The sequence below is a fragment of the Muntiacus reevesi genome, chromosome X (assembly GCF_963930625.1).
Source record: "Muntiacus reevesi chromosome X, mMunRee1.1, whole genome shotgun sequence".
NCBI classification, from domain to species: domain Eukaryota; kingdom Metazoa; phylum Chordata; class Mammalia; order Artiodactyla; family Cervidae; genus Muntiacus; species Muntiacus reevesi.
This window is the reverse complement of record NC_089271.1, coordinates 39905177-39930814: the sequence shown is the minus strand read 5'-3', so window position 1 is coordinate 39930814 and position 25638 is coordinate 39905177. Positions and strand designations below refer to the sequence as shown.

At 43.3% G+C, this 25638-nt stretch overlaps 2 protein-coding genes and 1 pseudogene across 2 annotated transcripts; 2 read left to right on the top strand and 1 right to left on the bottom strand.

Moving 5' to 3' along the window:
• Positions 1–6598: 6598 nt before the first annotated feature.
• On the bottom strand, positions 6599–8158 carry NYX (nyctalopin). Its single transcript, XM_065916566.1, has one exon. It carries the CDS (start codon positions 8156–8158, stop codon positions 6755–6757), a length of 1404 nt encoding a protein of 467 aa, XP_065772638.1. The 3' UTR covers positions 6599–6754.
• Positions 8159–8259: 101 nt separating this feature from the next.
• Positions 8260–9040, top strand: LOC136154439 (small nuclear ribonucleoprotein E-like). The gene is made up of 2 exons (XM_065916715.1): positions 8260–8286; positions 8596–9040. Exons 1-2 carry the CDS (start codon positions 8260–8262, stop codon positions 8905–8907), a joined length of 339 nt encoding a protein of 112 aa, XP_065772787.1. The 3' UTR covers positions 8908–9040.
• Positions 9041–16761: 7721 nt separating this feature from the next.
• On the top strand, positions 16762–17169 carry LOC136154127 (large ribosomal subunit protein eL32 pseudogene; annotated as a pseudogene).
• The last annotated feature ends 8469 nt before the right edge of the window (positions 17170–25638 follow it).

The following is a 25638-nucleotide window of genomic DNA, read 5'->3' as shown; positions in this document are numbered from 1 at the left end:
TTTTCCGAAATCCTGGATCATCTTCACTATCATTATTCTGAATTCTTTTTCTGGAGAACTAAGACCTTTAAATGTTGACTTTTCCAATCCATGAACAGTGTGTCTTGTTTAGATCTTCGGTCCTTTCATCAGCATTTCATACAGGTGCTGTATATGTTTTGTTACATGTATATGTTAAGCATTTGGAGTGATTGTAAATGGTATTTTTTTCTTAATTTCTGTTTCCATGTGTTCATTGCTTATGGGGACTTCCCTGGCAGTCCGATGGTTAAGACTCTGCCTCCACTGCAGGGGCCACAGGTTTGATCCTTGGTCGGGGAACTAAGATCCCACATGCCACTCGGTGTGGCAAAAAAAAAAAAAAAAAGAAATATGAATGATTTTTGTGTGTTGATCTTGTTCCCCGTGGTCTTAATGAATATACTTTTTAGTTCTAGGAATTTGGGGTATATTATTTGGAATTTGCTATGTAGAAAATTATATCATTTGCAAATAAGGGCAGTTTTATTTCTTTCAAATATGTAGGTCTTTTATTTCTTTTTCTTAACTCATGACTAGCTAGAATTTCCAGTATTATGGTGAATAGAAGTGTCGAGAGTGGATGTCTCCCTGTGTTGCTGACTTTATGGGAAAACATTCAGTCCTTCACCAGTAAGTATGATATTAGCTGCAGATTTCTTCTAAATGCTTCTTTCTCAAGTTCAGATCAGTCTCCTCTATTTCTAACTTGCTGAGTGTTTTTATCATCAATGGGTATTGGATTTTTCCAAATGCTTTTTCTGTGCCAACTAGCATGATTATATGATTTTCTTCAGTTTGTTGATATGTTAGATTACATTGATTTTCAAAGGTTCAGGCAGCCTTACATACCTGGAGTAAATTCCACTCTGCATACAATTCTTTTGGAATCTTTTTTTAAGTCATTTCCTCTGAACTTCAATGACTAACTCCAGAAGAGAAAAGTTTCCACAGGTGAAAAATGTCACATCAAATCTAGAGGCAGGAGAGATTACTGTGGGTCTGGAGTGTAGAGATCTGAATTCAAAACTTTTCCAAGTTACTTCTAACTTCTAACATTATCTAAACCTCAGTTTCTAAATACATCTGTAAAATGGGGATAAGAGTGCCTGAATGAGAGAATGTGATGATCAGACACTGACTCTGACCCATAATAGATAGTCAATAATGGTACCCATTTGAATTCCACAGCAACAAGCATTTGGAATAGAATTAGAAACAGCTTATAAAGGCAGTTATATATAATATTAGGACTAGGACATTGAGGTGACATTGCAGGATTTCCCTAAATGATCATGATCTCAATCTTTTACCCTTGGGGTTGCTTTTCATCTTATTGGATGCTTTAATAATAGATATCACTGTGAGACACCAAGAGGGTCCTTCAAAGACATTCACATTATTAGTTATTAACTTATTAAATGAAACAACCATTAGCACTCTGTGGGCCTCTACAGAACCTCACTGCAGGAGCCGCACACCCTGGTTTGCACATAGCCATCTGGTTTGCACATACCACTTCACCCTGCCTCTTCAAGTCCATCAAAGAGCACCTCAATTCTACCTTCTAATTGCCTAGGTGCTCTTCGAAATGCCCAGCCTTGCTTCTTTTGATCTAAGTCTTTAAACAGGGGATAAATAAGGCTAGTCCACTTTTTAGTGATGACGCAAGAAAATAAATTGGCTGAGAAAATTAATCAACAAAATAGTCCTGTGCTTTACTTTCAACCCCATGCTCTTTGAAAACATACAAGGAATCAAAGTGATCTATGACAGCGGCTTTCAAATATTCACGATTGTGACCCCCAATGAGAGGACATTTTTATACTGGGCTCCAGTACACACATACACATATATAACTGAAGCAAAAATTTAATGAAATAATGCCTTTCTCAATATCTGTGATGCTTGCTGAAATTTCCCCAAATACCTTGTCACTATTATTTTTTCTAATATTTACTTATTTGGCTGTGTAGGGTCTTAGTTGCAGCACTCAGGGTGTTTATCACATAATGCGGGATCTTTCCTTGTGGCACAGAGATTCTCTAGTTGTGGCGCTCAGGCTCAGCAGTTGCAGGGCACCAGCTTAGTTGCCCTGCAGCATGTGGGATCTTAGTTCCCCCACCCTTAGTTCCCACATCCCCTGCATCGCAAGGCAGATTCTTAACCACTGGACCAACAGGGAAGTCCCATGTCACTATTATTTTTTAATGCTGGTTGCCACTATCATTGCCATGACCTACTAATGGATCGTGAGCAAGCCACAAGTGGGCCTCGGCCTCAAGGTCACATATGGCAGACAGAACTCCCGCTAGGCCACTGGGAACCACAGTGGTGGCCCTGCATGGGCCTCCCTGCAGGTTGGTGTTTCACTCAGTCTGGTTATGAACAAAAACTCTCTTTCTCCTCTCAGGAGCACAGTAGTAAAAATCAGCAACATTTCAAGGGAACTCCCTTGAAAAGTGCAAATGTTTGTCTAAGTGCTTCTAAATTTTCTGTGCCTGGAACACAAATAGAAGGAACATAAGCAACATTCATTCAGCCACTGAAGTTGGCCAGGCTCACTGTGGAGGGGCCGTGTTTCACTCCAGCTTTGTACCCCAGGCCTCAGGTAGACAGACAGAGCTCTAAGACAAGAGGTGGCCTGTGACTCCTCCAATCAGCTCATCCCCTGTGAGTGTGTGCAAGCGTGGAGGACAGGGAGCGGAGATCGAGTTGTTGCCTCTGGGCTAATCTTCCTCTGCTCTATGAAACTATGGGGCCAAGTACAAATGGAAAGGCAGGACGCACTCCTCATTCTTGAGGGAAACCTGAACAGTCTCAGAGCAGGAAATGAAGAGTCCTTGTTTGATAACTGAAAAAGGGAGTATCTTTCAAGATAAAAGAAACTTTGGTTATACATGTTAACTCTTTAAAAGGAGGACGATTTCTGTATTTTTTTCTCAGCTGTGTCACCCCATCTCCCCGATGTTGGTGTTCTTTGGAGGGAAATATGACTTTATTTTGTGCAACTTTGGGGACTTCCCTGGTGGTCCAGTGGTTACGACTCCATGCTTCCATGGAAGGAGGCATGGGTTCAATTCCTGGTTGGGGAAGTAAAAGCTCATATCCCACATGCCATGTGGTATGGCCAAGAAAGAAAAAATACTTGCGGTATTTTGTGCAAGTTTAGGCTAACTGGTGTTCCCGGAAGTGTTTGTTCATTTGGAACTCTGAACAGCAGTTTTCAGGACCTATGGAGCCGGGGTAAGGAAGGGACCACCCAGCAAGCAGGCTGAGGATCGAACTTGACTGACCCCTTTGGCTCTGATGGACCCCTGGAAATTCCAAAGATCAAGCTTCTGGGGGTTTTAATACTGGCATGGAAAACATTTGTTTAAGGGGTAAATATGAACCTCCTGTCTATATTTTCTCTCCCCTTTCTTGAAAGAACCAATACAGTGAGGCCACAACATTCCTATAGGCTACAGCAAACACTGTCTTCAAAGCCTAGTTAGGGTACTGGAAGGAGAGAAAGCCTGGGGCTAGTGGCTCATTCACCAGATTGCCCCCTCAAGCCTCTATTGCTTCTGACAATTCTGAGCAGTCCAGACTTGATTCTATCAGGGGAGCTGCCTGGAATCTCTACTGCTTTGGAGCATTGCCAGTGTTCACCTATATTTCCAGTTCTCCCCTTCCTTCTGGGCACATGGGGAAACCATACTTCCCTGCCTTGCTAAAGTGCAGTTGTGTGACCTTTTTGGCCAGTAAAAAGTGAGAAACAACAGGTGTCACACCTGGGTGGAAGCATTTTGGGGCAAAGATATTCCCAAGCTTGCTTTCTCCATTGCAGCAAATCCCAGGGCCCAAGTTTGGATGACAATGTCCTCAAATGGCAGATCCTTCTTCAGCCTTGGTCCCTGAGTGGCTACAATGCACAGAATCCCCCTAATAAGTCCATGTTGGACAAGTAGCATGAGCAAGAAAAAACCCTCAGTCAGCCACTAAGGTCGGGGGTTGTTTGTTACCATAGCATAGCATGGTCCATCCTGACGGGCACATGGATTTGCTTAGCATAACCCACAGGACCTTAACATTTCTCAAGGTACTAATTAGCCAATGATGGGGTGAGAAACTTACTGAACTCCAAACTGGGAACTCTCCACTCTCCTTTCTCTCATGAGAGCTCATAATGGCCACAATTCGCTGGGAACTCGTTCCAGGCAGCTCTGGATCTGTTTGGCAGTAAGGAACTCCCACGTTCCCAGAATTCTACTGGGCTGGGTAGCTCTATAAAAATCTGTCTCCCTGGAGGCTATTTCAGCGCTTATACTTGTTCAGAAACATTCAGCCAAACAAATGTTCATTAAACAGCTCACTACCTAACCACCAGGCAGAACTGGAGCAGCATTTTGAAGCTGACTCTCAGGAACCCACTCCGAATGAAAGGATGAACATTCCTCCCAGGGCAGCACCTTGTTCCTCAGAAACGCAGGCTGCTGTGGATGCCCATGGTTACCCAATGCAGAGATCTCGCCTCCAGGATTCTCGTGATCCTCACTCAGTTACCATGGCCACAACACACGATTTGAACAAACAAAATTTCTGACCTCATCTGGTTCTCACATTTGAAAAGTAAGACATTTGGAGAACAAATTTATTTTGAAACCTTAAAAATCAACTGATGAATTAAGAATTTTGAGTACTGTAATCAAATGAATACAAGCCATGACCTAGGAACCTCATTTTCCACCCACGTGAAAAATGACGGCCTAAAAAATCATTTTGACAACTGCTGAAATTTCGATATAGAGTATATTTTAAATAGTATTCTACCAGTGATAAAGTTCCTGACTGTGATAGTGCCATTGTGGATAAGAGAAAGTCCTTGTTTTTAGGAAATACACATTGAGGTATGTATAGGTAAAGGGGCATGATGTTTACAACTAACTCAAACCGTTTCTGAGAAATGATAATAACATAGAAAGAGAGACAAAACAAATACAATAACATTAGCAAATGAGAAACCTAGGTGAAAGGCCAAAGTGTTCATTCTGTTATTCTTGCAACTTTTCTGTAGGTTTGAGAGTTTTCCAAAGAAAACGTTTAAAAAGAACCATGTGTGTTCCACATTAGTGACTTTCAACTTTTTTAACAATAAACCACAATATAAATTGTATGCAGCAATCCAGACACACACACACATATATAAAACAAATGCATTCTGAACAAATGCATACAGATTAAATAAAAAGTTCCACAAAATAATACTTATTACACATGATGCTCTGTGACTTTTTGGCTATACCTTATTTTTTTTTAAATGTCAGCTGAGACCCATTGAGCTGATGACCACTAACGGTCACAATCCATCTGAACACTCCTGCCCTCAGCGGTGCTTTCTGCAACATTTCTAACACTTAGTGATACCTAGAGATACAGAAGAAGCACTATGGCCTTGAAGAACACAGTTCTGTGCACCTTGAATCCATGTGGACTTTGAAAACCCAGCCCTTCAAATACAGAGAGAGGACATTAAGAGTAGAGACCGCCAGAGTGTCACAAAGGCAGTCATCACTACACATGTGTGGAGGATGACTTGAGCACATACAGAGCAGACACACAGCCCCTGCTCTGGCATTCAGGCCTGGGAGCTTACAGTTAGCCACCTTGCACCCTGGAAACTCAGCACTCCCTTCCCAGCTACTGGCTGCCACCTTTTCTCTTAGCCCGGAAGTGTGAAGCTCATGATAATTCCCACACCTAATGGGATCGTCCAAGCTAGAGACTCCCTGCTCCGCTAATATAGCATCTCTGTGTCTTTCCAAAACACAAAGCAAAGAGGATTTTGTGGCCTCCTTGGGAGAGTCGTAATGCATGTTTGCATTCGAAAGACCCTTGAAAAGTCCTGCAGAAGGGAAACCTGTTTAATCTTTTTTTTTTAACCTTTTTTACAAATATATTTGTCCACAGACAATACCCCTCCTCTTTTTCCCCCTACCCTGCCCTAAAGTTCTTTTGCAGCTAAGGCCACCCTTGGGAATAAGTGCAGAGTAAGTGAAATGAATCTTTGTTTAAACTGACACATCTGGGACCACAGGAACCACCTCCACTACCTTGGGTCTAAGTCCCTTTCCCACTGGCCTTCTGTCCTACCCATCTTCCTGGACCCTAGTGTCCCCAGGCTCCTGGGGGAGGGGGAGGAGGGTTGTACTAGAAAACAAAGGGATTGGCCTTAATGGTTGCCCCACCAGGAGAATTGGCACCATTTTTAGTACTTAGCGAAAGGATTAACTGGCGTGCGGCAGTCCATGGGGTCGCAAAGAGTCAGACACGACTGAGCGACTGAACTGAACTGAATGGATTAACTCCAATTCAGGCATGCAGACCCAGTTTCCTAGAAGATGGGGGTGGGGAGGAGCCGGGATGGAGTTCTGTAGCCACAGAAACTTCCAATTCCTAGTCTTCTCACCAGAGGGCACCTGTTCATTGTTGCTTCTCTTTTGCAATTGATGCTCATGTGACAAGGGCAGAAATCATAAACCCCACCCTCCCGCACAGGGTATTTCCCAAGGTCCTCCTCTTCCCAGGTCACCTCTGATGGCAGCCTGGTCCTTCCATCCTTCGCGGAAACTTTCACTCCCTGCCCCCATCTTGTGCCCCTCTCCCCACCAACCACCATCCAGCCCAGTTAACAACCTCCCCTCTGCCCCACCAGGGTAGTCGGGGCCACCCCAGTGGGGCACAGTCGGTCCCTCTAGAGGACAAACAGCACGTGCTGGGCCACGATGAGCAGGAGACCAGAGCCCACGACAAACGGGGTCTTGTGGCCCGAGCCGCCTACCCCGAGGGAGGGAAGGCTGTCGGACAGTGAGGTGTTGACCGGCCCCTCCTTGGTGGTGTTGGCCGTCTCCGCCACCGGGGCCCTCGGGGCTAACAGCTTGGAGAGGAGGCTGCTGAACCTGCTCACTGTGGTGGCCGCCGGCTCTGGGGATGGGCCGGGACTGGAAGCCGTGAGGTTCAGCTCGTCGGGGTCCACACAGAAGCCTGCGGAGGAGCGCCCGAAGGCCACCTGGCGGAGGTCGAGGCCAGCCACGGAGCCCGGGGAGGCGCAGGGCACGTCGGCGGTGCGCCCGAAGCTCTCCATCCAGTCCCGCAGCCACTCCAGGCGGCAGTCGCAGCGCCACGGGTTGCGGAAGAGGAAGAGGCGGCCCAGGAAGAAGCCGGGCTGGAAGGCGGCCCAGGCAAGCACGGTGAGTTGGTTGCCGTTGAGATGCAGGGCCAGGAGGCCCGAGAGGTTCTGGAAGGCGCCCTCCTCCACGAAGGCGATGCGGTTGCGGTCCAGGTAGAGCAGCTCGAGCTCGGCCAGCTCGGCGAACCAGGCGCGCACCACGCGGCCCAGCGCGTTGCCGCCCAGGTTGAGCGTGCGCAGGCGGCGGAGGCCGACGAAGGCATCGGCCGGCAGCGCGGCCAGCAGGTTGTCGTTGAGCAGCAGGTGCTCCAGGGCGCCGCAGTCGCGGAAGGCGCCGCCGTGCACGGCGCGCACGCGGTTGCCCTGCAGGCTGAGCGAGCGCAGGCGGCGCAGGCCCAGCAGCGAGCTGGAGGCCACGGCCTCGATGCGGCTGCGCTCCAGGTGCGCATGCGTCAGGTTGGCCAGGCCGCGCAGCGCGCCGGGCACGCGGCGGAACAGGTTGTCGAAGGCGGCGAGCTCGCGCAGGGCGGGCAGCTCGGCCAGAAGGCGCTCGGGCACGCTGAAGAGGCGGCAGACTGTCAGGTCGAGGCGGCGCAGGCGGCCGAGAGCGGTGAAGGTGCGCGCGTGCAGGTAGCGCAGGTCGCCGTTGTGCGCCAGGTTCAGCTCGGTCAGGCGCGGCAGGCCCTTGAAGGCGCCGGGCGTGATGAAGGACAGGTTGTTGTGACGCAGCGACAGGCGGCGCAGCGACGGCAGCGTGCCAAAGGCCCGCTCGCCCAGGAAGCGCAGGCCGTTGCGGTCCAGGTCGATGGAGGCCGCCTCGCACGGGAACTCGGCCGGCACCCGCAGGAGGCCCGCGCGGTCGCAGCGCACGGAGCAGCGGCGCTCCACGCTGCTGCAGACACAGGCGGCCGGGCAGGCGTTCACGCAGGTGTCCTCAGCGGCCCGGGCGCTGGGCAGGCCGAGGACCATCGCTGATGGGGACGGGGCGGGGAGGGGGGAGAAAAGACAGAAAAGGCAACTGTCAGCCACAGGATCTCCCCAGGTTGGATCCTAGTCCTCCGCGTGGCGGGATGCGGCCATCCATCAAGTTCTCAAACGTTCCGCGCGGCACTCGTTCCACCTTCCAGACCTTACTCAGGTTTTCCCACCTACCGTGTCCTTTCCCTTGGCTTTCCAGTTCTGTTCATCAGCAAAACTCAGCTGGAATCCGGCACCTGACCCCATCGAACCACCCTTCTCCTGCCTGTATCATCGCTTGTGCTCTCCTAGAATGGGGCCCAGAAGGCTCGTTGTCTGCATGGATAGACGGACCTGAAGAGCATCACTGTGGCCTCTGCTCTAGCCTTGGGCTGCGCAGTCCCTAGCCCCAGCCACATGTGGCTGTTGAGCATTTAAAATGTGACTAGGGAGAAAGAGTGTGGAGTAGTGTGGTGCTTGTGAGTGTCCAGCATGGCCAGGGCCAGAAGGTGCAGAAGGTGATGGTGCAGCCCATCAATCTCATCTTCAGATACTTGCAAAATAGATCGCGAATTCAGGTGTGGCTTTATGAGCAAGTGAATATGCGGATAGAGGACTGTATCATTGGTTTTGATGAGTATATGAACCTCGTATTAGATGATGCAGAAGAGATTCATTCTAAAACAAAGTCAAGAAAACAACTGGGTCGGATCATGCTAAAAGGAGATAACATTACTCTGCTCCAAAGTGTCTCCAACTAGAAGTGATAGATGAAGTGAGAAATTGTTTGGCAATATCGTTGGGTTTTTTAGGTGTCTTTTGTTAGAGATGTAGTTCTAAAACTTGTATTCATATTGTTCTGCTCACCCTTATGTTATTACCAGATGACAATAAATGCTGTGTGACTGTTTTTATCAAAAAAATAAATAAAATAAAATGTGACTAGCCCAAACTGAGGTGTGCTCAAAGTGAAAAATACACACCAGATCCCAAAGACTTAGTAGCAAAAGAAGGTATTTTAAACATTTTTTTATTTTTGGCCACACTGGGAGACATGCAGGATCTCTGTTCCTTGACCAAGGACTGATCTGTGCTCCCTGCAACTGGAAGCACAGAGTCTTAACCACTAGACCACCAGGGAAGTCTAAAAAGATTATTTTAAATATCTCATCAATTTTTATATTGATTACATGTTAAAATGATATTTTAGATATATTGGCTTAGCTAAAATATTAAAATCAATAGCAGTGTTTTCTTTTTACCTTTTTTATTGGCCTGCTTAGAGAATTTAAACATGTGTGGCTTGCATTATATTTCTATTGGTGCTGCTATAGTCCCTCCCATCATAAGAATTCAATTCCTGAAAACCCCTACTGAGTAAATTAAGTCTCATGAAGAAGGGAGAATTAGGGACTTCCCTGGTGTTCCCACTGCAGGGGGCATGGGTTTGATCCCTGGTGGGGGAACTAAGATCCCACATGTGATACAGCAAGGTCACAAAAGCAGGGTGGGCAATTGGGGAATAGGTTGGAAAAACCTATCAATCTTTTTTTTTCTCTAACAGTCACTATAAGTAAGCCATAAGGACAGCACACTAAATAAATTATCATCTCACACATCTGAAAAAGTACTTATGGACACTGTGTGGTTAACTTCCATTCACCAGCCTTTGTTCTCTAGAGCCTTTTTTGCACATTACGGGAAAGGACTGGCGCTTATAAATTAATTTTGTTCTGAGCATTTGAATGGAAGATCAGCTACAGACTTCCAAAGCCCTCCAGGTGGCTCACCCCCTGCAGGAAAGCAGAGTGGCATGGCCTGCTTCTGTGTGGTAGCCAGAAGTCCCAAGCCTCATCTTGAGTTCCAGCGGAAAAGGCAGCATGGAGGATGCACAAGTTTTATTCTCTGGACAGGACCAGCTGGCAAGTGGGCTCTGCTCCACCTGAAATTCTTGCAAGAGGAACAGAGGTACCCAGATGTAAAACCTGACCACTGTTATTCAGAATTTCTACCTGTCCTCAGCAGCGCTCCCCAGTTCCTAGCAAACACCCTGACTTAGCACACAGTCTCTGCCACTGTGTACACATTACCCTGCTTTGCCTAACCAAGCCTTTGTGGGAACCTGAAGTTGTGGCCACACAAGGAGTCTGTCGATCTGCTTGCTGCTGCCTCTGTAGCTTTTGCTCAGCTTCCAGTTGTCTTTCAGTACATCTGTTATGGACACTCATGTTTTTCTCAGCTGCCAGGAAGGGGATTTCAGCCCTCTGAGACTTGGCTAGAGAACACTCAGCCCTTTGAGCAGCCCTTGAGTTGTACCCTGTAGTTAGTTCAACATTCTAATGTTCCAGAGACTTTGCTTTCCCTTCTCCCAAAGAAGTGTGAGCTAGAAACCAAAGTTCCAGCAAGGTTCTTGGACCCTGTGCTGGACTTGGCTGTAAAGAGGGCAGCAGCTGGGCGGGACAGACACCCTGTTAGAGAGACAGGGCCAAGAATACAACCTGAACTCCAGGCGTTGGCTGCACAGAGGCCGAACCTTTTTCTATTAACTCTTCCAACTGGGTCAAGCAGAGGCATCAGGTTTCCTTACAAAGAGTCCTTCATTCTACTCTCTTCTTTCTAATTAAGGGTAAGTGCACTCTCAACCATATGACTCATGTTTCTACTCCACAATAGATAATATTGTTTTAAGCACACTATATGGCTCAGTAAATATTTGCAGAATTAAATGGAATTGATGCCTTCCTCTGTAACAATTCCTGCTTGGGAATGTCATTTATTTTTAAAACTTTGTCAAAGAATTCATTGGATTATGACAGACAGGATATATTCAATTTGTTTGTATAGTGCAAGAGATCAAATTTTTGGCTGTTTCGCTGCAGTTTTTTTTTTAATACATGCAAAAGGTGGAGGTGAAGCATTTTATTATATATCCTTTTTACCTTGTATATTTTGAGCCATGTGAATGTATTACCTATTTCACAAAATAAAAAAAATTATCTTTTAACTTTAAACACTCAAGATGTTGTCACTATTTTTTTTAGATGTTGTCTCTATTAAAGACCTGTTTTCAACCTCCGAAACTTTGATAGCCATTATGAACAATAATGAAATGGTTGAATGGCATGACCAACTCTATGGACATGGGTTTGAGTAACCTCCGGGAGTTGGTGATGGACAGGGAGGCCTGGCGTGCTGTGATTCATGGGGTCGCAAAGAGTTGGACACGACTGAGCGACTGAACTGATGAACAATAACTGATTTACTCGATTATTTAGTGAAGTTTAAACTAAATCAAGTAAATCCTTAGAACAGACAACCAAACTCCAGTATGGGTTTACCCAACATGAAGGCTAAGTATATGCCTAATGATCCAGAAAAACAGGGCACCAAAACAAAACTTTATAAAATAGTAACATAGGGACTTCCCTTATGGTCCAATGGTAAAGACCCTATGCTTCCACTACTGGGGGCTTGGGTTTGATCCCTGGTTAGGGAACTAAGATCCCCGTATGATGCACAGTGCAGCCAATCAATTAATTATTAAAAATAATAGCCAATGCAGGAGACGTGGGTTCCATCCCTGGGTTGGGAAGATCCCTGGAGGAGGAAATGGCAACCTGATCCAGTTTTCTTGCCTGGAGAATCCCATGGACAGAGGAGCGTGGCAGGCCACAGACCATGGGGTCTCAAAAGAATCAGAAACAACTTAGCAACTACACAACAACAACAAAAATAGTAACATAGTTGAGCAAGTTCTGCTTGCAATAATGGCAGGGTAGCTTGTATCAGACTAACATTCCTGCTGATTGCTAATGTCACTCTGGAAAAATATTTTTAAGAAATCATTTGAAATGGAAATCAACTATACTTGAAAAATCATTTGAAGGCACTTTTGGAAACAAACCTAAACAGGTGGCCAGAGGAGACAGGACCCTTAAGTGAAGAGAAGCAACCTGGGTGAGAGGCACATCTAACTGGCTTTTCCTCGCAGGGCATTTTCAAGTCCACCCTGCACATGGGCATGCATGCTAAGTCACTTTAGTTGTGTCCAACTCTTTGTGACATGATGGAAAGTGCACCAGGCTCCTCTGTCCATGGATTCTCCAGGCAAGAATATCAAAGTGGGTTGCCATGCCCTCCTCCAGGGGATCTTCCTAACCCAGGGATCGAACCCTCACCTCTTATATCTCCTGCATTTGCAGGCAGGTTCTTTACCACTAGCACCACTTGGTAAGTTCATGGGCAGTAGAGCTCAAGCAGAAAGCAAGAGTCTTACTGGGCTGAGAAATTAAGAGGTCAGAGTATATAGCAGCAGCAGTGGCCGGAGGAGGGAAACCATGAGAAAGAGGGAGCCACAAAAGAGGTGCCAGAAAATTGGCACACAAACTCGCCTCACTTAGATCCTTGTTTGAGTCCTCAAGTGTGTGGGGAGGGGATGACTCCAAGGAGCCAAGCATAGAAGGCCAAAGGCATTAAACAGAGATTTCAGCAATTTCCCGGTAATGGGAAACAGATTAAGAGTTCAAAGTCCACCAAGTTAGAAGGGCTTATAAAATACTTTGAGCTTTCCATTGAAACCCCAGAGGGTCACACCTTAGGAATAAAGACCATTTCCCAGGGCAAAGGGTAAAACTAAACTAGGCCTTCCCTAACAAAGACTGAAACCAAGCTTCCCATGGATCAAGGGGATCTGCCAGTAGTTTAACCAAATGCCAGAAGAAAATTCAGCATGCTTCAAAGGAAGATAAGAGAATGTTGAGTTTCTATAACTACTATCTACAATATCTGCTATACATCAAATACTACTAGATATGTGAAGAAGCTCCTCTGTCCAAAATGGACAAATCTAGTAGTATTTGATATATAGCAGATATTGTAGATAGTAGTTATAGAAACTAGATTCTCAGGAGCCTGGCAGGCCACAATCCATGGGGTTGCAAAAGAGTCGGACAGGACTTACCAACTAAACAAGATTGTTAAAACAAGATGTGAAGAAGCAGCAAAACATGACATTTCTCAAGAGGAAAAAATACAGTCAACAGCAGCAGACACAGTGACAGCCCAGACATTGAAATTACAAAACAAGGATTTATTATAAATGTTAAGGAATTTATAGGAAAAGATGGGTATAATGGATGAAGTCATGAGGAATGTGAATTTTAGAAGAGGTATGGATCAATTATATATATTTTAAAAAAAGAGGTATGGAAACTATGAAAATGAACCTAATAGAAATCTTAGTACTGAAGTAATTCCATATCTAAAACTTTTTTAAATCATTGAATAAGAAAAACAGCAGACTAAACACAGAATATTCATGAATTTGAAAGAAGTCAAAATAAATTACCCAAAAGGAAGCTTAGAGACAAAAAGAAAAAAAGATTGGAAAAAATATCACAGCCTCCATGGCCTGTGGGACAATATTAAGCAATTAGACTAACATGCATGTATTTGGAGTCCCAGAGGAGAAAAGAGAGAGAATATGGCAGAAAAATAATTGAAGACAGTTTCCAAAATTTGATTAAAATCACAAAGCTCAGCAAACTCCCAACTAATATCAAACACACACAAACACATTTATCTAGGCACATCACAGTCAAACTGCTGAAAACCAAAGTAAAGAGAAAATTCTTCAAGGCATCCAGAGGAAAAAAAAAACACATCACATAGAGAAGCATCAATTTAAAAATGATGCCTGATTTATCAGCAACAAAGGAGCCATAAGACAATAACATGATATCCTTTTTTTCGTAAACCAGGAATGAAATGCATCTTAATTAAGTTATTCAACAATTTCAAAGTTTGCATTTGGAACCATTCACAGAGTTCTTTTTAAGCTATTAATTTCACACAAAGCAAGGAAGACGTGTCTAGACAAATGTTCCTTAAAGGAAGTATCTTAAAATAAAACCTTTTCTGAAATGGCTATATATACTCTTGTGCCCAAACATAAAATATCTTTTTTTTTTTTTTATAAAATATCTTTTAAACTGCTGAAAGAAAAGCAAAATCTGGCAACCTAGAATTCTACATCCAATGGAAATATCTTTAAAAATGAAGTAAAATAGAGATGCTTTCAGGTTAACAAAATCTGAGAAAATGAATCTCCAACAGATCTTCTGCAGAGCAAGAAATGAAGACATTCTTTAGCTTGAGGGAAAATGACACTGGATGAAAGTGAGATCCACAGGAAGGAATGAAGAGCCATGGAAATGGCAAATATGCCACTAAATATGAAAGACTACTCTCCTCTCACCTTAATTGCTTAACAGACAAGTGACTGTTGAAAACAAAAATAACAATGTAATAATATGTAATGAAATATGAAATGAAACATTTACATATGTTTCATATGCAAATGAAAAATATGACCATAGCATAAAGAATGAGAAGGGAGGTACACTAAATTGTACTCTCATAAGGATCTTACGTTAGACATGAAACTGTATAAGATTTATTCAAAGGAGACCGTGATACAGACATGATGTAAGGGATAGCACCACCAAAATACCTGCCTGGGCCACAGAAACCATGCTGCAAGCCCACCTGGGTGCTGACTGCCTCTTGACACTTTTAAAAATGGACATTGCAATGGTGGTGTGGATTCCATCAATTAAATGGAGAATGGGGAAGCAAAGGCTTTCCCCAAAACCTTTAATGTGGGCTTTTGTTTGGGGTGGGTTTTTCCCCCAGCTCTGGAGTTTTACTTTTAAATCGTAAATGATATACTGCAGGCCTCAGGCTTAACAGGCAATGAGCTGGTGAAGAACCAATGGATAAGTATTCAAAAACTCCCATGTTAGCTCACAGGCATCTGAATGTATGTCTGTGGTCCACAGAGAAGGCGGAAGAAGATAGCTAGGGGATGCTGTATCAGCTACTGCAGCCTTAAAGTTTGTATCTCTTTGGACTTTAAAATTGTTCCCATGTAGCTTATTTTATTTTTGTTTAATCAAATAGACAAGAGAGTTTTTCCATGCCAGGGGGAGGTAGGGACAGTAGAGCATGATAAATTAAAGATGCATATTGCAACTCCTAGAAAATAAAAAAGAATACTGACTCCTACCTCACAGCATACACAAAAACTCATTTTAGATGGACCATAGATCTCAATATAAAAGCTAAAATTATAAAGCTTCTTGAAGATAACACAGGAGAATATCTTTGTGACCTCGTCGTAGGTAAAGATTTCTTAGGAAAAAAAAAAGCATTAACCATAAAAGAAAAAAGTAATAAATTACAGACATCAAAATTTAAAACTTCTGCTCTTTGAAAGACACTGTCAAGAAAACAGAAAAACAAGCACAGACTGTGAGAAAAGATATTTAAGGTATATTTATATATATCCTTTGTATATATTTCATAAATGTATATATCTCATTTTATATATATATATATATATATATATATATATATATATATATATATATATATTTGTATATATCTCATTAACAGCCACTATGGAGAACAGTGTGGAGATTCCTTAAAAAACTGGAAATAGAACTGCCATATGACCCAGCAATCCCACTCCTGGGTATACACACCAAGGAAACCAGATCTGAAAGAGACACGTGTACCCCAATGTTCATCGCAGCACTGTTTATAATAGCCAGGACATGGAAGCAACCTAGATGCCCATCAGCAGACGAATGGATAAGAAAGCTGTGGTACATATACACAATGGAATATTACTCAGTCATTAAAAAGAATACATTTGAATCAGTTCTAATGAGATGGATGAAACTGGAGCCCATTATACAGAGTGAAGTAAGCCAGAAAGATAAAGACCAATACAGTATACTAACGCATATGTATGGAATTTAGAAAGATGGTAACGATAACCCTATATGCAAGACAGAAAAAGAGACACAGATGTACAGAACAGACTTTGGGACTCTATGGGAGAAGGCGAGGGTGGGATGATCTGAGAGAACAGCATCGAAACATGTATATTATCAAGTGTGAAACAGATCGCCAGTCCAGGTTGGATGCATGAGACAAGTGCTCGGGGCTGGTGCACTGGGATGACCCAAAGGGATGGGATGGGGAGGGAGGTGGGAGGGGGGTTCAGGATGGGGAACACATGTAAATCCATGGCTGATTCATGTCAATGTATGGCAAAAACCACTACAATATTGTAAAGTAAATCGCCTCCAACTAATAAAAATAAATGGGAAAAAAATTTTTAATAAATAAATAAGTAAATCTTAAAAAAAAAACAAGCACAGACTGTGAGAAAAGATATTTAAGGTATATTTATATATATCCTTTGTATATATCTCATAAATGACCTGTATTCAGCATTTGTAAAGAACTCTCAAAACTCAGTAAGAAAATAGACAATAAATTATAATAATTTATTAAATAATATCAAACTAAATATAATTTTATAAATAATATTAAATAATAAAGTATAAGAAATAAATCACCCAATTAATAAATGGGCAAAATATTAGAAGAAACACTACCAAAAAAAGATATACAGGAGACAAAGACATGAAAAGATGGTCAACATCATTAGTTGTTAGGGAATTGCAAGTTAAAATAGTCACCTATTGCTCTCTCTTCCTCAATGTGCTGCCTATAGAGGTGGCAGGTAGCTCTTACTCAGCATCATGGCCACCTTCAGACCCCACCTGAAGCCCAAGATCACCCAAAAGGGGACCAAAAGGTTAATCCAGCACCAGTCAGAACAATATGTCAAAATTAAGCAGAACTGGCGGAAACCGAGAGGCAAAGATGACAGGGTGTGCTGGAGATTCAAAGGCCAGATCTTGATGCCCAGCATCAGTTACGAGAGCAACAAGAAAACAAAGTACATGCTGCCCAGCGGCTTCGAGAAGTACCTCATCCACAATGTCAAGGAGCCTGAAGTACTGCTGATGGACAAAAAATCTTACTGTGCTGAGACTGCTCACAATGTCTCCTCCAGGAACCACAAGGCCATTGTGAAAAGAGCGGCCCAGCTGGCCATCAGAATCACCAATCCCAACACCAGCCTGCACAATGAAGAAAATGAATAGACAGCTGGTGTGCACATTTTGTTTCTGCTAATAAAACCATAAAACTCAGGGGAAAAAAAGTTACCTATTAGAATGACTAAAATTAGAAAGACTGACCATACAAAGTGTTGGAAAGCATATATAACTTTAACTCTCTTATACTGCTGATGGGAATGTCAAATGGTGTAACCACATTGGAAACAATGTGGCAGTATTTTTAAAAGTTAGACATACACCTGCTTTATGATCAGTTCATTCAACTTGTAGAGAAATAAAAGCACATGTTCATACAAAAGGCTTGAGCATGAATGTTCACAGCAACTTTATTCATAATAACCCAAAGCTGGAAACAACACAAACACCCATCAAAAGTTGAATGGGTAAATAAATTATGATATATGCATACAATGGAATACTACTCAGTGTTTAAAAGGAATAGATTATTGATATATGCAACATGGATGATCCTCGAGATAATTCTGCTGAATGAAAGAAGCCAGACAAAAATGAGTACGTACTATATGATTCCATTTACAAAAAATTTTAGAAACTACAAGTTGGTATATAGTAACAGAAAGATTAGTGGTTGCCTGGGGATCAGTGGGTAGGCACAGAGGGGCAGAAGGGAAGGATTATAAAGGGGCATGAATTTGGGGGGTGATGGATATGGGATATATTCATTGTCTCAATTGTGCTGATAGTTTCACAAGGATATACCTTAAATATGTTTAATTTGTTATATATCAACTATACCTCAATAAAGCTATTTTTTAAAAAAGATACCGTTTGCGTGTGTATGACTTGTATACAGAATATAACAACTACTCCTATGAATGAAGAATGAGAAGACAAACTAAATGAAAATGAGTAAAAGAGCTGAACACTTTACAAAAGAATTTATTAAGTAGCCATTAAGCACACGAAAAGGTGCTATACCTCATTAGCCATTAGGGAAGTGCAAATTAAAATTACAATCAGATTCCCTACACACTCACTAGAATGGGTGACAACCCTAAATACTGGTAAGGATGTAGAGCAATGGGATTCTCTTACATCATTGATGAGAATGGAAAATATAGTTCAATGACTTAGGAAAATTTTGACAGTATCTATTAAAGCTAAACATATGACTGTGATTCAGCAATTCCTTTCCTAGGTATTTACCCAAGAGAAACGAAAAAATAATGTCCACATAAAGACTGTACAAGAAAGTTCATTGTGGCTTATTCAGAATAGAACAAAACAGGAAATTACTCAACAGCAGAGAAATTAATTACAACATAGTCATTCAGTGGAATACAACTCAGCAATAAAAAGGAACAAACTACTGACACAACAAAAACATTATGGTGAGCAAAAGAGAGCTGACATAAGAATACATTCTACACGATTACACATATATGCAGTCCCAGAACAGAGCTGCTTGAAGTGGTTCTAGGAGCTCAACAGCACATGACCTGCAGATGTATTCCACCCCCCAAAGACTGCTGATATGCAAAGGACACAGTTTGGGACGTATGGAACCCTATGTTGTCCACATGATATAAGCATGTCTACTGCTTTTCAAATTAATCATAGTTTATGGGTTTCTTTTGCTCTTACAAGAACCAACTTTTAATAAGTATTTGCTCAGGGCAGAGATTCAACCAGTCCATCCTTAAGGAGATCAGTCCTGGGTGTTCACTGGAAGGACTGATGCTGAAGCTGAAGCTCCAATACTTTGGCCACCTCATGTGAAGAGTTGACTCACTGGAAAAGAACCTGATGCTGGGAGGGACTGGGGGCAGGAGGAGAAGGGGACAACAGAGGATGAGATGGTTGGATGGTATCACCGACTTGATGGACATGAGTTTGAGTAAACTCCGGGAGTTGGTGATGGACAGGGAGGCCTGGCGTGCTGTAATTCATGGGGTCGCAAAGAGTCGGACACGACTGAGCAACTGAACTGAACTGAAGCTTGCTATATCATTTAATTTAATATGACAACCCTGTAAGGTAATTATTATTCTCTTCTCACAAAAAAGGGAAACTTTGGTCCAGGGTAATTAAAAACACCACCGACCTTTCTGAGCCTCCCTTTCTGTAACTGTGAACTGAAAAGCCTGCACTTCCTGACCTTGGAGGGCCCTTCTGGCTCTCATTTCCACAGCTGAACAACAGCTGTTGCCAAGCACCACGTCTAAGAAAAAGCACCCCACGTAGAGTCCTGTGTGTCTCTGCAGCCTTCTCCGAGTCACAGCTGTTTGGACTGCAGGTGAACATCTGACCTAGGCAGAGTCAATCAGAGCAAGAGCCAAAGACAAGCTGAGGAAACTAGTGTGCAGAGAACTAAATCGGCCCTGAGGATCACAGAAAAGGAGATCAGGGAGAGTGGAAAGCTCCTGGCCAGCCCTTTAGAAGGCATAAGGCCCTGCTATAGCTATTTCTGAGACATAGCCCTGTTTCCATTTCAGAAACCTACTCAAACCATCTGTACAGACCAGTGCCCTTTTCTGGCCTCCCACAACCTTCTAAGTACTGTTCGTACATTTAGGGAATTTCCTACATTTTAAGTCCTGCCTCCTCAAGATAGAAACCAGAAACTCTCTTTTCTCAACTTCCCTTGCAGTTAGGCCCCAGGCATGTGACGTAGCTCTGCCAGTCCCACACACCCAGCAAGGCTTGACTTCAGAACTTGGTGCCAGGCAGAAACCATTATCTGACCAAGATGGTTCCCATGGCTCCCATGGTGGAATTTCTAGCATCCTGCACCCAGCATGTGGTGGCCATGGGATCTTGCTGGAACTGCCCCCCTACCTAATTTAGGCATTGCTGCAGGGGGGTGGACCTCCAACCAGGAAGTCTGGGAACACCTAGCATCTCTGAATAAACCCCTTCTCATCTTCAATGACCTGGAGTGGATTCTAAGGTTTGCAGTGCCATTCCTGAGCAACATCCTAAGTGAGACAGGTTCTCTCAAGTACCATCGCCTCCTTCTGGCCCCTTCCCCTCCCCCTCTCCCAGAACCTCTTGAATTCTTCACCTTGAAAGAGAAAAAACAACTCAAACTTGAGACCAGGCAGCGCCTGTCAACCAAAACGAAGCTCCATGCCATTCATCACCAGGAAATATAGAAAATGGAATAAAAAATTGTTTACGCCATCCCTGATTTTTTTTGAAATTCAAATGAAAAGTGGTCTCTCCTGGAATCTGAAGTGATCACTCCAAAGACAAATCTCCTTGGCTGTCCAGAGCTGAGTTCCATGGGAATACCTTGGCCAAAAATACATTTGCCAAATTAAAATAAAGATCACAGTGTGTGAGAAGAGAAAGTTAAACTCACTGGCAGTTGCTTAGCAATTTATTTTCACCCATTGGAATTTTGGGGAAGGATCCATGTGGAAATCTGAAAAGTCTTCAGTGCTTTTACTTACCAACCTGAGGTAGGGAGGGGAAGATGAGAAATTCAGCAGAACCAGCCTTGGCTCAGCCTGCCTCTGTCATGGCTCCGGTATTCCCATGTGGGGGTTTTCCAGAGCATTCAGTCTGGAAACACTCACCCTGAGGCAGCCACCTGTCACTCTAGGTCTCTCATAAACTCTGATGACACTGCCTTTTTTGGTTTTTGTTTTGTATCTCAGTTTCCTCACCTGTTAACAGGGTGACAATTGTGAGGAACAGATGACTGGTAATGCTTGAAATTGCTATGAAAGCACTGAGCCAAGCCAACAGCAGGTTCCGTGAGCCACTGTTGTCACAAGATTAAATCTCACCAAAGGATCAGTACTTCAAGGACCAGGTGAATGTCTGCCCAAGGGTGAAATGCAAAATACCAAGCATCAGAATATTGAAGTTATTACTACAAGTTAGACTGCAAAGGAAGAATTTAGAATGGTTCACTACCCGGGCTGCACATTAAAAGCACCTATGGAGCTTTTAACCAACTCACCAGACCAATTACATCAGAATTTTCCAGAGTGGATTCAGGTATCAGTACTCTTAAAGCTCCACAGGGAATTCCAATATAAAAGCCCAAGTCAAAAACCAGGGGTCTAGGTGGGCCAGCTTTATAAACATGGGATTCACCTGTGTGGTACAAAATGTCACAGGGTGTAACATAAAGTTGGGCTTCCCTGGTGGCTCAGACGGTAAAGAATCTGCATACAATGCAGGAGACCCAGGTTCAATCCCTGGGTTGGGAAAATCCCCTGGAGAAGGGAGTGGCTACCCACCCCAGTATTCTTGCCTGGAGAATTCCATGGACAGAAGAGCCTGGCTGGCTACAGTCCATGGGGTTGCAGAGTTGAACACAACTGAGCAACTAACACTTTCACTCACTTTAAATATCAAAGTTACCATATGCCCCAGCAGTTTCACTCCTCGGTGAAAGTAGGTGTTCTAACAAATACTTGTACACAAATCTCCCACAATAGCCCAAAGATGGAAGCAACAAATCATCAACAGGTAAATGGACAAACAAAACATAGTCTAGCCACATGGTGGAATGTTAATCTGCCATAGAAAGGAATGAAGTACTGACCCATGCTACAACATGGCTGAACCTCAAAAATATTGTGCTAAGTGAAAGCAGTCAGACACACAAGGCCACATATGATTTCATTTATATGAAGTATCCAGAATAGGCAAATCTATGGAGAAAGAAAGTGGATTAGTGGTTGCCAGGGGCTTTGGGGAAGAAAAGAGTGAGGAGTGACTGCTAAATAGGTACTGGGTTCCCTTTCAGGATGTGATAATGTTTTGCAACTGGACAGAGAGGAAAGTTTTACAACATTGTGAATGTACTAACTGCCATCGAATTCTACACTTTCAACTTGTTAATAGTTCATCTTCTATTACCTGAATTTTACTTCAAACAACAACAACAAAATGTTACAAGCTGTCCCTGGATTGGGGAAAATACTGGAAATGGGTCTCTGCCTCTGTGTTCTGGTCCAGCCCCCAAGCTGCAGGGAGGCGGCGATGGCCAAGCTCAGATGCCCACAGAATGATGTCTCTTTTTTAATTTTTTTGAATGATGTCTTAATGCAGACCAGCTGAGGGATTTCTCCGCAGGTCCTCGGCTTTTCAAGTATGTGCTTTGGCCTCTTGAGGTTTGCTAGGAAAACAGTTACTCATGGAGTTTCCAACCACAGAATGAATTTGAAGTGTTTCTTCATCCTCATTGTTTTCAAAGAAATTGTGTCTCATGAAACCAAAATAGCAAGGGAAAATATGGTCTGTTTTCTGATTTCAGCAAAATCTCTTCAGCCACTTTGGCTGTACAAGTCATTCCCCTCTCCTGGAAAATGCGATCCCAACTACTCCAGAGACCAAGCCCCAGGGGTGGATGTTCAGGACCAAATAGGCTGAGAGAAGCAGAAATGCAGAGAGGGAGACCATCCCATGGCCTCTCATCTCACGGGGACCCCATAACTTGCTTCTCACATCATGCAGAGATTGTCTGTGACAGAAAAGAAAGGCTCAAGGATTCACACTGCAGCTTTGCTGGCCAGTGTGAATCATGGTGGGTGGAGAAATCAGATGGTCATCAAAGAGATGGTCTGCTGACGGCCTCACAGGCCCTGTGGATCTCGAGGTGGCAAGCTGTCCCATCTGAGGCAAACACTAGGCCTCAGAAAGTCCTCCAGGCCTAAAGATACTTGGCCCAAACTGGAAACAACTTAAATGCTCAACACTAGGGCAATGGATAAACAAACCAGTACACCCCAACAAGGGAAAATTACTTGGCAATCAAAAGGAAGGAGCTACTTCTCTATGTAATGACATCAAATCTCACACACATACTGCCCGGCCCCCCACAGCACCTGGTCGATAGCGAAGGATTTGTTCTCCTAGGGTGCAGCTGCTCTCTCTACATATAACCTTCCTTTTTTTAAGTCGATTCGGATATAATTTACTTACAATAAGATGTCTCCATTTTAAGTGTATGTAGTCCAGCAAGTATGACAAACATAGACACCCATGTAACCCCCACCCTAATCACAATTTAGAACATTCCTGCCTCCCAGAAATTTTCCCCAGGCCCCTCTGACAGCAGTCCCCTTCCCATCCTCTTTTCCAGGTAACCACTGATATGGTTTTCAAAGCACAGCCTCTCCTGTTCTAGAATTTCGTGTAAACAAAATCAAATGGTTCTTTCAATCAACATTATGTTTGTGAAATTCAGCTCTGTTGTTCCAAATACCAGTTGACAATTCTTTGTTATTGCTACGCAGTGTTCCATTGTATGAATGTATTGCCATTTGTGTATTCGGTCACCTGGTGATGGACATTTGGATTGCTTCCAGTTTTCAACTCTTGTGACTAAAGCTGAGGTAAGGACTCAGGTGCAAGTCTTTTTGTAGACATGTGTTTTCATTTCCTTTTTATATAGGAGTGGGATTGCCGGCCCATATGGTAAATTGTTGAGTTACCACCCAAGAAACTGCCTAACAGTTCTCCACAGTGGCTGAACCATTTCGCATTCCCACCAGCAGACTTTGAGAATCCCAGTTGCTCCACATCCCTACCAACACTTGCAACGGTCTTTTTGATTCCAGCCATCCTGGTGGGTGTGAGGTGGCATCTCATTGTGGTTTGGGTTTGCATTTCCCCAATGACTACTGACATGGAGCATCTTTTCATACGCTTATTAGCATTTTGTATATCTTCCTTGAAGAAATAGATATTTTAAAATATTTGCCAATTATTAAAAATTGGGTTGCCTTATTAACTGATTTGAAGAATTTCATTTTATATGTGTGTTATATATGGGCTTTCCTGGTGGCTCAGTTGGTAAAGAGTCCCCCTGCAATGCAGGAGACCCAGGTTTGATCCCTGGGTTGGGAACATCCCCTGAGAGGGAAATGGCAACCCACTCCAGTATTCTTGCCTGGAGAATCCTATAGACAGAGGAGCCTGGCTGGCTACTGTCCATGGGATGGCAAAGAGTCGGACATGACTTAGTGACTAAACCACTATATATATATGTGTGTGTGTGTGTGTGTGTATAAATGCAAGACTTTTATCAGATATTGTCATGATTTGAATCTTAGCAGCTTCACTCATTCAACAACCTAACTCTTATCAAGCACTCTGGAGACAGAAGGCAAATAAGACAGAAACTCTGGCCCTCATTAAACACTCATGCTTTAAAGCAAGCCTTTGGTGGAGACCCCTGTAAAGCAGGATAAGGAAGAGGGATATTGTGCTGTGGACATCAGGAAGACCCTGCAAGGGTTGCCATGGGGTCGGGGGAGAGGAGAGGCCAGGAGACCTCATGTCCAGAGAATTTCTCTTTCCATTTTGCTCCACATTTACCCTGCTCTGAGCCACCTCTGATTCCACCATGACCTTGTTTTGTCAGGCTGATTCAGCCATTTTTCTCTAGCTGGGGAGGTGGAGTCCTATCCCTGCCTGCTTCTTCGGGAACATGTCATCTGTAATCCTGGTGCCTTGTAGTCAGAGGAATATCGTCTGCACTGCTGAGTGCGTTTTAAATGAAAGCGCCAGGGGATGTGGAAGACAGTCATTAATTTTAAGTGCGTCTATTGTTAGCAAATGATGTCACCGCTCAGCTCTCCAACTTGTCACAAGAAGTCTGGCTGTATTTCGGGTCTCTGCAGCAGGGACAGTTCCTGTTTGGCAGCATACCGGCTATGAATACTGTCTGCTTTCTGTGAGGAACAGGAGAGCTTTGGGTACAGATTGAAAATCATGTTGGCTCTTAGAAGCAAACATTCTGTCCCAGTGAGTCAATCAAATTTCATATCCTTTCTAGGTAGGAGAAATGGCAAGGAGCTGGCTGTTTGTAATTATATAAATGTCAACCTCTGTCCTTTGGAGTCTCCTCCAGCTAGGAAGTCATGTCCTATTTATCATACTGTTCCCTGTGCCTTGTTCCAATTTTTTTTTCTCATTTACTTATTGAGTCAGCCATTAAAGAATGTACATTTCTCAAGGACAAAGGCTATGCAATTATCTCTCTCCTGATATCCCTAGAGTGTATTAAAGGTACAGTGTGTACCTGTTGATTCTTCGAATAGAGCAAGCTCTACTTTTTGAAAAGGTAGAATTAAAGAGGGAGAAAATTCTATTATTGAATTCTAGAATTATCTGGTAACATTTTCTGTCAGCATGGCAGAGGCCTATTACATGGGTCTTTATAACCTCAAATAATTACATTCACTCAAGGGTCAGGAAAACAGATCCTTTGTCTAAATCATTTGCTGCATAACTTAACAAGGGATTTTTCCTTGGGCTATCTGGGTTAGGTTGGAACAGCCGGAGCTGTAGAGATGTGGGAAAAAATTGGGGCTGAGTCTTCTTGTTGTCTTAAAATCCATGTAACAATAGGACCAAAAAAACTTAGAAAAAAATTTCTAAACATCCGTAATCACATAATTCTAACGTGATATGTTTCATGTCATATTCTTCCTTTAGGAAGATGATTTTCTTAAGGAATTGAGTTTGTTTTTTTCTTTTTAAACTAAATGAACTTAAAATAATGGA

Excerpts from the sequence above, each read along its gene's own strand:
- NYX (XM_065916566.1), bottom strand. The coding sequence starts at position 8,158 with ATGGTCCTCGGCCTGCCCAGCGCCCGGGCCGCTGAGGACACCTGCGTG.
- LOC136154439 (XM_065916715.1), top strand. The coding sequence starts at position 8,260 with ATGCGGCCATCCATCAAGTTCTCAAAC. Across the intron at positions 8,287-8,595 it reads CATCCATCAAGTTCTCAAAC|GGAGAAAGAGTGTGGAGTAG; the intron begins GTTCCGCGCGGC and ends AAATGTGACTAG.